At 39.1% G+C, this 12,806-nt stretch overlaps 1 protein-coding gene across 2 annotated transcripts; it reads right to left on the reverse strand.

Moving 5' to 3' along the window:
• Positions 1 to 4,497: 4,497 nt before the first annotated feature.
• LOC116330148 (interferon-induced GTP-binding protein Mx-like) lies at positions 4,498 to 12,806 on the reverse strand. Of its 2 annotated transcripts, none has more exons than XM_039612236.1 (12): positions 12,511 to 12,806; positions 11,176 to 11,313; positions 10,905 to 11,059; positions 10,467 to 10,605; positions 7,944 to 8,130; positions 7,773 to 7,851; positions 7,558 to 7,680; positions 7,329 to 7,470; positions 6,998 to 7,156; positions 6,821 to 6,897; positions 6,534 to 6,737; positions 4,498 to 5,108 (listed from the first exon to the last, which is right to left on the reverse strand). In XM_039612236.1, exons 1-12 carry the CDS (start codon positions 12,755 to 12,757, stop codon positions 4,797 to 4,799), a joined length of 1,962 nt encoding a protein of 653 aa, XP_039468170.1. In that variant the 5' UTR covers positions 12,758 to 12,806; the 3' UTR covers positions 4,498 to 4,796. The 2 variants fall into 2 exon arrangements, with proteins under 2 accessions (XP_039468170.1, XP_039468169.1); XM_039612235.1 differs by having other exon boundaries at positions 4,498 to 5,111; positions 12,511 to 12,805.

Genomic DNA, 12,806 nt, shown 5'->3' on the forward strand with positions numbered 1-12,806 from the left:
TTTCGCTTTCTGCACCTTAGTGATGGGTCGGTCGCGAACGAAATGGCTCTTAGAGCCGACTCTTTGAAGTGAACGATGCGAGTCGGCTCCGTGGGTTTTTCCCCCCCTTTCTCTTGCCCTCTCTCTCACTTTTTTCGCTTCATGCTGCACGTCAGCCTTGTGTTTGCGCTGAGCAGAGGGGGCGGGGGCGGTGTTTACACTCGCAACAGCAGTAGCACACGAAAAGAGCCGGAGGGAGAAAGAGAGACGGGAGCAACAACAAGAGACAACATCATCACATTAGAAAGGTATGGTAAAGAAAATCAGTGACACCAAGAAAAGAAGCAAAATCTGGAACCATTTCAATTTTATTGATAATACAAAGGCAGAGTGTAGAGTCTGCAAGAAAAGACTATCATATAGAGCTGGCTCCACAAATAACATGCACAGGCACCTGAGAACTGTCCACCAATCAGTGCGATGGGAAGATAAAATACAGTCACTTGAGGTGGATATTAATATTTCTAAATGCCTTTTTTTTAACATTAGTAGTTCATTTTGTGCATAATTTTATATTGTTTTTAACAAAACAACCTGAAGATCCGCTTGGGAGTCGAAAGAGTCGGATCTCTTTAGTGAGTCGAGCCAAAAGAGCTGGTTCTTTAAAAAGAGTCGGAATTCCCATCACTACCTGGCAGTCGGTCCAAATGCTCTGCGGGACGTTTGGGCTTGCATGTGTGTGTCTCTGCCTTCAGTTTCGTTTTTGGTAACTGAAGAGCGTGCTCCGTTGGCCTCAGATCATGTGATTGGTTTGAACATTTAAGAATATCCCATTTCTTTGCCTTGGGATATTTTGGGTTGTTTTTGCATTACACTTTGGGTCCTTATGGAGTTGCACTGTTTGATGCAGTCCAATCAACCGACAATAGCCAAATCTCTGAATCTGAGCAGAGATGATAGTACTCGCTGCACACTTCAGAATTCATCTTGCTGCTCCTATCAGCAGTCACATCATGTGATGGGAACCAGTGACTTGATTCCACTGCAGGCAGTCCTACGGTGTAACATTGCTTCCATCATGTTTGACAGATAGTAATGTTCATTATCAGTTAGAGCCCCTCCTCATCCCTTTCTTCTTTTTTGGTGCAACAAATCTGAGGTATCCCTTTGGCCTGTCCCTTTTTCTACAATTCCCACGTGGGAGAGGAGCTGGAGCGGGCAAGTTATTTACTTGGAGGTATTTCGTTTTACCTTTAATTGTCAGATAACGTCAGACACACCGGTTTCATATACTCTTCCTGTTATTCTGGTACATCTTGGTGTTTTTGGTTAATGTCACAGCTGTCTGATTTTATGAGGCTATACTGGATAAAAGAGGCTGGTGCGGTGGAGAGATTTACTTTTATTTGTCAGTTTTATTTGACTTTTATTTGACTTTATGACATTTACGGAGAGAAATTTTCAATAAATAGTGTTATAAATGCAGCAGCTTATGTAGTTTATGCAGCGTAACCTTTATGGGCTAAAAGCGTGAGGGTATTCAAATGTGAAATTCGCGTTTGTAAGATAGTTTAAAGTGTGGTCGGAATCCTCGAAAATTGCGCATAAATCACTATACGCAAGCGTTTTTAACACATTTCAGTTAAATTTCACTACGCACTACAACGGGGGAAAAGGTGTAAAGTCTTTAACAAAGGCGCTGGATTTTCATTATAAATTTCAGTTATTGGTACTTATTGTTTAGAAAATGATGAATTAATGATTACAAATACAAGGAAAGTCTAGTAATGATATTAAAAAACTTAAAAAAAAGCTTAGGAAGCTAATAAGTATAACTGAATATTTCAGGAAACAAATACACCTTAGACTGGCCCTTTATTGCTGCTTTCTTCCATTTGCGCAACATCTCTAAAATTAGAAATATCCTGTCTCAGAGTGACGCTGAAAAACTAGTTCATGCATTTATTACTTCCAGGCTGGACTACTGTAATTCTTTATTATCAGGATGTCCTAAAAACTCGCTGAAAAGCCTTCAGCTGATCCAAAATGCTGCAGCAAGAGTCCTGACAGGGACTAGAAAGAGAGAGCATATTTCTCCAGTATTGGCTTCCCTTCATTGGCTTCCTGTTAAATCCAGAATTGAATTCAAAATCCTGCTCCTCACATACAAGGTCTTAAATAATCAGGCCCCATCTTATCTTAATGACCTTGTAGTACCATATCACCCTATTAGAGCACTTCGCTCTTGCACTGCAGGCCTACTTGCTGTCCCTAGAGTGTTTAAAAGTAGAATGGGAGGCAGAGCCTTCAGTTTTCAGGCCCCTCTTCTGTGGAACCAGCTTCCAGTTTGGATTCGGGAGACAGACACTATCTCTACTTTCAAGATTAGGCTTAAAACTTTCCTTTTTGCTAAAGCATATAGTTAGGGCTGGACCAGGTGACCCTGAATCCTCCCTTATTTATGCTGCAATAGACGTAGGCTGCCGGGGATTCCCATGATGCATTGAGTTTTTCCTTTCCAGTCACCTTTCTCACTCACTATGTGTTAATAGACCTCTCTGCATTGAATCATATCTGTTATTAATCTCTGTCTCTCTTCCACAGCATGTCTTTCAACCTGTTTTCCTTCTTTCACCCCAACCGGTCGCAGCAGATGGCCCGCGCCTCCCTGAGCCTGGTTCTGCCGGAGGTTTCTTCCTGTTAAAGGGAGTTTTTCCTTCCCACTGTCGCCAAAGTGCTTGCTCATAGGGGTCATATGATTGTTGGGTTTTCTCTGTATTTATTATTGTGCTATCTACTGTACAATATAAAGCGCCTTGAGGCGACTTTTGTTGTGATTTGGCGCTATATAAATAAAATTGAATTGAATTGAATTGAATTGAATTGAATTAAAGTGAGAAGCATTTCATGAGTGTGAACATTGTCAAACTTAAGAAACATCAATTTTATGAGGTAAGAAGTCCTAGCTGATTTCCATCCTCTACACTGACAAGATACTGCTGTAGTTAAACTAACAGTATGAAGTTGGTATGAAGGTGGGATTCAGTGAATGAATGTAAGGATCATCAGTTTAACTTCAAATTCATCTCTGCTACACTTAATGTAACCAAACTCTGACTATGAAACCACAACCACTGTGCACCAGGCCAAAATACTGTAAATCCATCACAGTACAGGAAACTAACTTGCTTGTCATGCACCAAACTGCTGATTATTTTCAAGCAGTCTTTAAATAAATAAATAATTTCTGATTTTTTGGAGCTGAGATGCTCATGAACCCTTATAACAAAATCCACAAATATTTTTTTGCTATATTATATTGTTTATGATATATTTTTATGATATATTTATAATATTTTTTTGTATCGCATTTGATACATTGGGCATTTTTGGCAACTTTTTGTTAATAACAATGTTCATTTTAGACAAAAGAAGGAGTTTTGGCAATTATTGCAGCTCCTCTAACCAATGGCTGCGGCAGGCTAAACATGAGGACACCGATGATGCGCAACAGTTATCACATGAGATGCACTTATGTACTATTTGCTCCTTTTATTCCACATTGTACTGTCCACTATACAAATCAGCACATGGGATCAAAATATTAAACACATGCAGTGACTGCACAACAAAAATGAATGCAACTCACAAAATGCTAAACCAATTACTATGCCAAACCACAACATCTGCCTATGGCATCAATTAGTGCATTAAACTATACATCACATTACAGTAAAAAATGCATCAAAATGTGGTCAAAATGACTCAGGCTGCGCTCAACCTGCGGTTTCCCCTTATGCTCACCCTACCTTTCTGCTCATCAACATCAGGTGCAGTGAACAGGTGAGTGCAACCACATTTATCATCTACCACACCCATGTGTCACGCCCCACACCTGTGCAGTTGGGTTCTGCAGCAGGACAATGATTCAAAACACACCAGGAAGCCCACCTCTGAATGCCTTAAGAAAAATAAAATGAAGACTATAAAATAAAATCAGTGGCCAAGACAAAATCATGACATGAATCTGATTGAGATGCTGTGGCACGACCTTAAAAAGGTGGTTCATGCTGGAAAACCCTCCCATTTGGTTGAATTACAACAATTCTGCAAAGAGGGCCAAAATTGCTCCACAGCACTGCAAAAGAGTCGTTGCCAGCTGTCGCAAACACTTGATTACATTTGTTGCTGCTAAGGGTGGTGATGAATACACAATTTCTAGGGTTCAACCAGCCATCGAGGGAATGGGTCAAGGTTAGAGGGAAAACAGACGTCAAGAGGGAATGTGACACTCCATCTTGAAAGATGAGGGCTAATTCAAACTTTTTCTAGTTCAAGTTTATTGGTTGTTGGAACATTCAGAGAATACCATGACCACATTAATGAGGTTTACAGAGTTCCTTTGACTGCATGGCCTGATTTTTGTCCATATGCAATGTGACATCTGTATGTACACAGCTGTGGTTCAGAGTAGTTATGTGAAGCCTCAGCAAAAACGAATACTGTCAGAAACGTCAGTTTTATTGTTTCACTGCATTTTATTTATGTATTCAAGACAACTGAAGATGAATAGGAAACCTATAACAGATGATAAAACACATGAAGATACAGAGTACATAATAATGCAAAAATATTCTTGTCCAAAACACAGATTCTGATTTAGTTGAGTAGAAATCTGAAAACTCTGGATGTGTGTTGTTTTTCTTTTTTTCTTCGTCTAGCACTTAAGACTTCCTGGTGCAACTGTATCTGTTTTTTATGATATCTGTATAGAAATATTCCTATTTCTTCAGTGTTTCTTATAAACAATTAGAGGTTCAAAACCCAACCCTTTCAATTCTACTAATTTTAAATATTAGTAGAATATTAAATACTAAGATTGCAGTGAAGTCTGGTTGAAAGTTTTGAAAGTCAGACAGCAGATTGTGAGCTCTTGAGAGACGCTCAAGGCGCATCTTAAGATCTTCTCTTTTATTTTTTGTGCCACTGTTCTCTTCAAGCAGGTACTCTTTTCTCTCGTTGTCCTGAAATGTGTCCAGCATCTTACTCTGCAACTGGCTGGCAAACTCCTGCAGCATCTGATACCGGATCACCAGGGGGATCTGGCCAGCAAGACGCTGCCCAGCAATCTGCTAAGTGGAGAAGACAAAAATAAGATGTACTAAAGAGCTCACTGGTTTAGGACTGAATTTGAAACATTTTTTAGTGTGATTATTAAATAATTGTTTATTTTTTTTTTTTTTTTTGCAAATTACATGTAATTCTCCAAAAAATATTTCAGAGCACTCTAGATAAACAGTGGGGCAAAAACATATTTAGTCAGCCACAAGTTGTGCAAGTTCCCCCACTTAAAGAGATGAGAGAGGCCTGAAATTTTCTATGAGAGACAAAATAAGTAAAAATATCCAGAAAATAACATTGTCATATTTTTAAAGAATTTATTTGCAAATCCTGCAGTGCCAGACGTGGCCAGCACATGTCCAGGCCTGTCTGAAGTTTGCTAGAGAGCATTTGGATGATCCAGAAGAGGATTGGGGGAATATGGTCAACCAAAATAGAACTTTTTGGTAAAATCTCTACTTGTCGAGGAGAAAGGAGAAAGAATGCTGAGTTGCATCCAAAGAACACCATATCTACTGTGACGCATGGAGGTGGAAGCATCATGCTTTGGGGCTGTTTTTCTGCTAAGGGACCAGGACAACTGATTGGTGTAAATAAAGAATGAATGGGGCCATATATTGTGAGAATTTGAGTGAAAACCTCCGTCCATCAGTATGGCCATTGAAGATGAAACATGGCTAGGTCTTTCAGCATGGCAATTATCCCAAACACACCACCCGGATAACGAAGGAGTGGCTTCGTAAGAAGCATTTCAAGGTCCTGGAGTACCTTAGCCAGTCTCCAGATCTCAACCCCATAGAAAATCTGCCCAGCAACAGCCCCAAAACATCACTGCTCTAGAGGAGATCTGCATGGAGGAATGGGCCAAAATACCAGCAACAGTGTGTGAAAATCTTGTGAAAGATTTTCACACACTGTTGCTGAAAACGGTGAAAAATGTTTGACCTCTGTCATTGCCAACAAAGTATATAACAAAGTATTGAGATGAACTTTTGTTATTGACCAAATACTTATTTTCCACCACAATTTGCAAATAAATTGTTTACAAATCAGACAATGCGATTTTCTGGATTTTTTTTTCTCATTTTGTCTCTCATAGTTGAGGTATGCCTATGATGAAAATTACAGGCCTCTTTCATCTTTTTAAGTGGGAGAAACTGCAGAATTTGTGGCTGACTAAATACTTTTTTGCCCCACTGTATTTAATCACACCATAAAATAATAGATCTTATTTTATGGATCTAAAGGTGTGATTAAATATAACAGATGTAAGTTTTAGGCATTATTTGTTTCTCAAAGAGGTTTCAGTGCATGCTTCTCTTAATATTTTAAAAAAACTAAAGTCAGCTATTTCAATGGGATACATGTGGATCCAATGAATCACATGATTTAAACAAAAATATTTTTTTAAAAAGCAATTGAGTGACATTTACATTGAAATATACTTCAAAGTGTTTCAACATCTCTTTTGAGGTCAGCCCACTGGTGTACAGTTGGCCTTTTTTGGAAATTTCCTTCCGTATATCCGTGATGTATTTGCTGTCTTGAATGTAAACAACCATCTCCATTTTAAACTGCATCCCCAGAATGGACTTTGCTTCCTCTTCCCTTTCTTTCATGATGGTTTCAATGTTCATCTAAGTCACACAAAAAATGTCAATAAATATTCATTAGCGTTTAATAATATGTGCACAGCAATACATTATAAAGAAAACGAGACCTTCGCTGTATTGATGAGGTTCGGAAAGCCCACAAAGCTGTTTTGTGCCAATTCAAACAGCTCTTTCCTCACAACCTCTAAAAGCAATAAAATGATAACAAGTTAGTCAAAAAATGTACCAAATGAAAGATTACCTGCAAAGTAAGATTCAAGTATTATGAAAAAAAAAAAACATGCCTGACACTTCCTTGAGTTTCTGGATAGCAGGCTCCTCCAGCTGTTTGATCTGCTTCTGGATTGTGGACTCAAAAGTACTGTAGCTCACAAACAATGGCAGTTCTCTTCCACGGTACATGCGTTCAAACTGAGACTCTTCTCTCAGATTGTGCTCTTCGACTGCAGTGCAATGAAAGTTAACCTTTTAACATGTGATGATGTAAAACGTGTCTGTTTAATAGCAGTAAATTTTTTTTTACTTTAAATGTTAGAGTTACTTTATGTAGTAGCTTGTAAGCAACAGAGAGAATCTAAAAAAACCTGATTAATGAAAAGTTGTTAATTCACTTACATGATGATCCAGAGTCTTTTATGATTTTCTCCCATGCTTCAAACTTATTTCTGAGTGTGAAAAAGATGCTGGAGTTGTATCCACATTTTAATTCTTCACCTTTGGTGAGTCTGATAGCATCCTGTGTGAATGCTAACACAAGCTAAGATAGAACAGGTTCAATTAAAAGAACAGGACATGTGTTTTCCAAAAGCTCGTATTCATTTTGCTTACACTTTTGTTTACTCACATCACTGAGAAACTTTTGTCTCTTAGTTGCATCAGATGGGGGTCCAGTTCTTAATTTGTCCAGGTTTGCCCGAGTCTGTTCCAGTTTCTTCTGTGTCTGCTCATCAAGCCATGGCAGAGATTTCTACAAATCACATGGACAAATCACATCAAAGCTGGAGTGGGTTAAAGCTCTCCCCAGTGACCTACAAAGGTAAAACAGTAATAAGTACTCACCTGAATATGATGCACCAGTAGAAGAGTGAGTTTTTCTGCCAGTTTAGGAACACCGGCCAGACCCTCATCAAAGAGAATCCTACAGCACAAACAAAAGGTTAGAGTATAAGCAACACAGCCTAACACACCACAAACGCGTGCTTGCATAATTGCCAAAAAGAGCAAATTTACTGGAAATGGGCGTGCTCTTTGAAGAAGGCTTCCTCATTTTTTAGTGCTTCAGAAAGTGACACCTTCTCTGTGATCTCCTTCTGACCCCTGCATTTGACCACCATGTAGCGGATGACTTCATTATGGACAATTTTAACCACGTTCTCTTCTGTGCCTTTGTCCACCAGGTCAGGTTTAGTCAAGACACCTGACAGAGAGAGATAGTGTTGGATTTCCCGCCTTATGAGAAGACGATAATTTGTAGTGATCACTGCAAAGCTCCAGTCAGAGCTTGGTGCCAGTCATCAAATGTTGCTCACATTGTTTGCTCAGCAGGAAAGGGATCTTTAACAAGATCACAGATGTTTGCAGAAGAAATCCACTGGATGTCAGAAGTGTACAGCCATTTTGGGAAAGTACATTTAAATGCAGCGTTTCACATTACTGGACATGTTTGTCTGGCAGTGATTGCTTGTACTCAGTCAGTTAAAATCCATCAAGTATGCAGTATTTATTTAAGGTTTTGTTCTTTCATTTTACTGTCAGTTGACATGTTAACTTTAAATAGTTTATATATAGCTGTCACTCCATTCATTTATACTTTTATGTTTAATAATTTTTTTAGATGTACATGTTAAAACATTGCCTCAGATATCACTGTGCAGGGATTAAAGTAAGTGGATCCAACTGTTTTCAAAAATTGATCAAAAGTTTTAGAACACCCCCGTTTTCCCAGTTACTTTTTTGCAATTCAAGTAGTTCAGGTCTGATGAATGGTTAGAAAGGCCAGAGGTAAAAAAAAAGAAAAAAAGAAAAAAAAGAGAGTAAGGTTAGCCAAAAAGGAAAAATGTACACTTCAGAATTATACAAAAAGGCCTTTTTCAGGGAACACAAAATGGGTTAACAATTTAAAGATGTTCTGCAGCAATGGAAGTTGATCAAGCCTTGAAAGCTGGTGCTGCTAATTCCTACAGGTGTTCCAACTTTTCTGGATTACTTACAACCCCCTCTGTCTGCATAAAAGCAGTGTTGGAGCATGTCAAGGTGTCAGTGATTACAGTTTCCTTCACCATGAAAAGGCATTCTGAAACTGGGGCAAACTCTGATAGGAAGAGGTCTGGCAGACGCAAAGCCAACTGAATTTGAGGACAGGTTTCAGTTAATTGCTTGTATTGAAATCTTTTGCTCATCACGCAGGATCCTTGTACGCCGTCGAGCAGGTGAAAGGATGGTTCCACAGTGTGTGCCATCAACTGCCAAACATGGAGGAGGAAGTGTGATGGTCTGGGGCTGTTTTGATGGATCCAGGGTCGGTGACTTGTACAGACTGAGAGGCACCCTGAACTAAAACAGCTCCCACAGCGTTCTGCAGTACCATCCAATACCCTTTCGTATGTGTCCAGTTGGTCAGGGGTTCATCCTACAGCAAGATCATGACCCAAAACATAAGTCCAAACAATACCATAACTACCTCAGGAAAAAAACAAACATGGTAAGCTTCAAAACATGGAGTGGCCAGCACAGTCTCCAGACTTAAACCCCATCGAGCTGGTTTGGGATGAACTGGACAGAAGAGTCAAGGAAACGCAACCTACAAGTGCCACACATTTATGGGAGATTCTGCAACAGATATGGGAAGAGCTTTCTAAAGAATATTTGATTTCTATTGTAGAAAGAAAGTCATGGGTGTGTTCAGCTGTTATATCTGCCAAAGGTGGCTACTTTGATGAGTCAAAGGTTTAGAGTAAATGATTGTCTATAAATTTATGCCATGATTTCTTCTCCAATTGCATATTTGGACTAAGTTTTCATTTCAGGGTGCAATAAGACATTAAACTGCATAATTTTTAATGAATAATTTTCATAGTTATCAATGAAACTTTTAATTCTTATTTTTATGTCTATTTAAGCGTTATATGACAGTATGTTTGCACTAAGTACCGCAGCAATTTCCTAATGTTCTAAACCTGCTCAACATTTGGCAATAAAACCCTTTCTGATTCTGATTCTGATTCTGAATTGGAAAAAGTGGGGTGTCCTAAAACTTTTGACTGGTAATGTAGGTTCAAAATTTGGACCAGAAAATCTTCATGCAAATAAGAGATGGTCAAACAGAAGGCCTGTATTGACTAAAGATGGAACGACCAATAGGAAAAACATGTATTTCCTTCTGAAAGTCTCTCTAAGTCTCAATAAGTTGCTGTCCTGTTTTGAGCTTGTTCCTCTTGAATATTGGTGTAACTGAGTCAAATTTGTAGGCTCAGTTTTTATACCTGCTGTTTCTTTCTGCCCAAATTTTCTATTGAATTACCAACAGGGCTTTGCCATGACCACTACAACTTGTACTAAAGCGATTTGGGTGATTGCCTGTGTGGAAGAGCAATCTGTGGCCCATCTCCAACTTTCAGGCTGATGTGTTGCATTTGTGGTTCACTGCATCCACATGATGTTAATCATTTGGGATCCTGTTTTATGAGGTGGAGACTACTGGCAACAGAATACACAGTAAAGAGAATAAATGACCTAAGAGAGACACTTGCTTACCCAAAGTCCTCTCTCCATCAGGATCCACCAGCTTAGCCATATTCAAAGCCTCTGTAGTTGCAATGTCCACGTTGCACGGAACAACCACCAGAATGATAGTTTCTTGTTTACTGATGACAGTCTGGATCATAGTTTTAATCTGAAAGTATCCATTCATAATAAAATAAAGATCATGTCATAAATTGAATAAATGCAGTTATGAACAATATAACCAACTAACTGATGTAAGCAGTAATGTCCAGATGAAATAGCAAACTCATAACAATAAACACATATAATACCAAAAATCAGCAGTCACACTGGTGTGTCAGTGTTGTCTCTTTTTAAGACTATTAGTAACATGCCAATGCCTATCAAACTCTGGATTTGTGTTTCATTGGATGAAATTTCTACCAAAGAAATGGCCTTAAAAATGTGAGGGAGACTAAGGTATCATACCTTATCACCAATGTCTGCTGATTGCCCATCTACAGCCACCCTGGCAATGCCAGGCAGGTCAATGAGAGTAAGGTCTGGAACATCCGGGGAGGCAATCTCCAGACTGATGAGCTCACTGCTGATCCCATCCTCATTCCCGACCAATTTAAGTTGAGCTAAAGAGAGAATATGATGTCACGTATGCCTAAGCAACAGATTTAACGTGCCTACTTTGTACTTCCACGTTTTACTTGGTTTTTAGTAGTGACATGAAAGAATTATGTAGACTCACCTTCTCGAATCATTTTCTCCACAAGTTCAGGCTCTTTTATCTTTTCTTCAAAGCCGCGGTAGCTTATCTTTCCATACCACGCCTCTCCTTTCTTCTTTCTTGTCATCTTCAGTTCCAGTGGACATCTTGTCACAATACCTGTGTTTTAAAACAGTGAGTGTCAGATAATTTCTCTCTCTCTTTTTTGAACAAATTAATAAATGATTTCAGATGTTTTCTATTATGACATTTAGCCTTCCATGATTTTGGTGATACAAATATGTAAAAAGTTGTTTCTTTTCTAGTTGGAGTCTAATGCTATGTTTGAGTAACTCTGCTCTGATAGACAGTTTGATTTTTACAAGATCAGGGGTGAATCCATCTTGCCGAAATGCTTTCAGCCAAAGTGATTTGGACTAATGAGCTTCCTGTGAGCATTCTGTCTTCCAGGCATGCTTCACCCTTTAAAAGAAACCGTTTTTTAACAACAGAGGGAGGTCATGGACAGAAGGGAGGAGCTGCTTTAACAGCAAGCAGCTCCTAACCTAACCAGGTAGTTTAGTTTCCTAAAACTAAAATCATAAATGTAACTGAAAAGAAAGCTTAAAGTTTCTGGCAGACAGCTCCTAGGCTAAACCTTTTCCATTAGTCTGAAGTAGAGGAGTTTCTCTACCAAAGGTAAAACTGAGCAAGGTTAGCTTGAAACAGAGCTGCACTTTGTTCAGCATTAATGAGTTTGCAGGTTCAGACTAGTTTTTTCTGTGCTCTCCAGTTCCTTCCCTCCTTTGACTTGTTCGAAACTTCAATTTATAAGAAATAGGCCCCAAACCAGACCAACCTCCTTCCTCTACAACTCATACACACACACACACACACACACACACACACACACACACACACACACACACACACACACACACACACACACACACACACACGTTTTCATATCTTAGTAATGATGGTTTATTTGATCCAATTGATTTTTGTTCTTAGGGACCACCAGCATCACTTCATCTGAAAATCTGTCACATTTGTAATTTTAGTTTAAATGTAAAATTAGGTACATTAAAAAATTCAAAATAACAAAACAAAGTCATGAAATTGTCAACTCAAAGTTCAAACTCTGTTCTAGTTATTTTAATGAAATAAAGTAAAATAGCGTGTCATTAAATTAATCAAGTCAACAAATATAGATTTTAAGGAACAGGCTAGTCGCCAAAGAATGTGTTTTGCTGCCTCATACGTGCCCTGCACCATCCCCACCTCTCTGCCAGTCTTGATACAGTTCCTTTATATGCTTCACTTTGACACTTCTAATGAATGGAAAGTTTCTGAGCTGGAAATAAGACAACTCACCGCCGCCTCTCGGCAGTGCCACCCCGGACAGCGCCTCCAACACAGAGCTCTTCCCCGAGCTTTGGTCTCCAATCACGGCAATAGCAGGCAGCGCCAGGTCCTTCTCTACACCGAGAGAGCGGAGAGAGTCAATGAGGTCGATGAGGGGACGGACCTTCTCATCATACTGCTGGTTCAGAGTGCTCATGGTGGTCTCAGCTTGTCTTACGAGAAAAATAAAAATTAAAAATGGACAAAGTGATAACATGCTTTGTGAAAAGCAGACCGTGGGTTGGAAGAGAAAGAAAAAATGATGT

The sequence above is a fragment of the Oreochromis aureus genome, linkage group 5 (assembly GCF_013358895.1).
Source record: "Oreochromis aureus strain Israel breed Guangdong linkage group 5, ZZ_aureus, whole genome shotgun sequence".
Taxonomy (NCBI): Eukaryota; Metazoa; Chordata; class Actinopteri; order Cichliformes; family Cichlidae; genus Oreochromis; species Oreochromis aureus.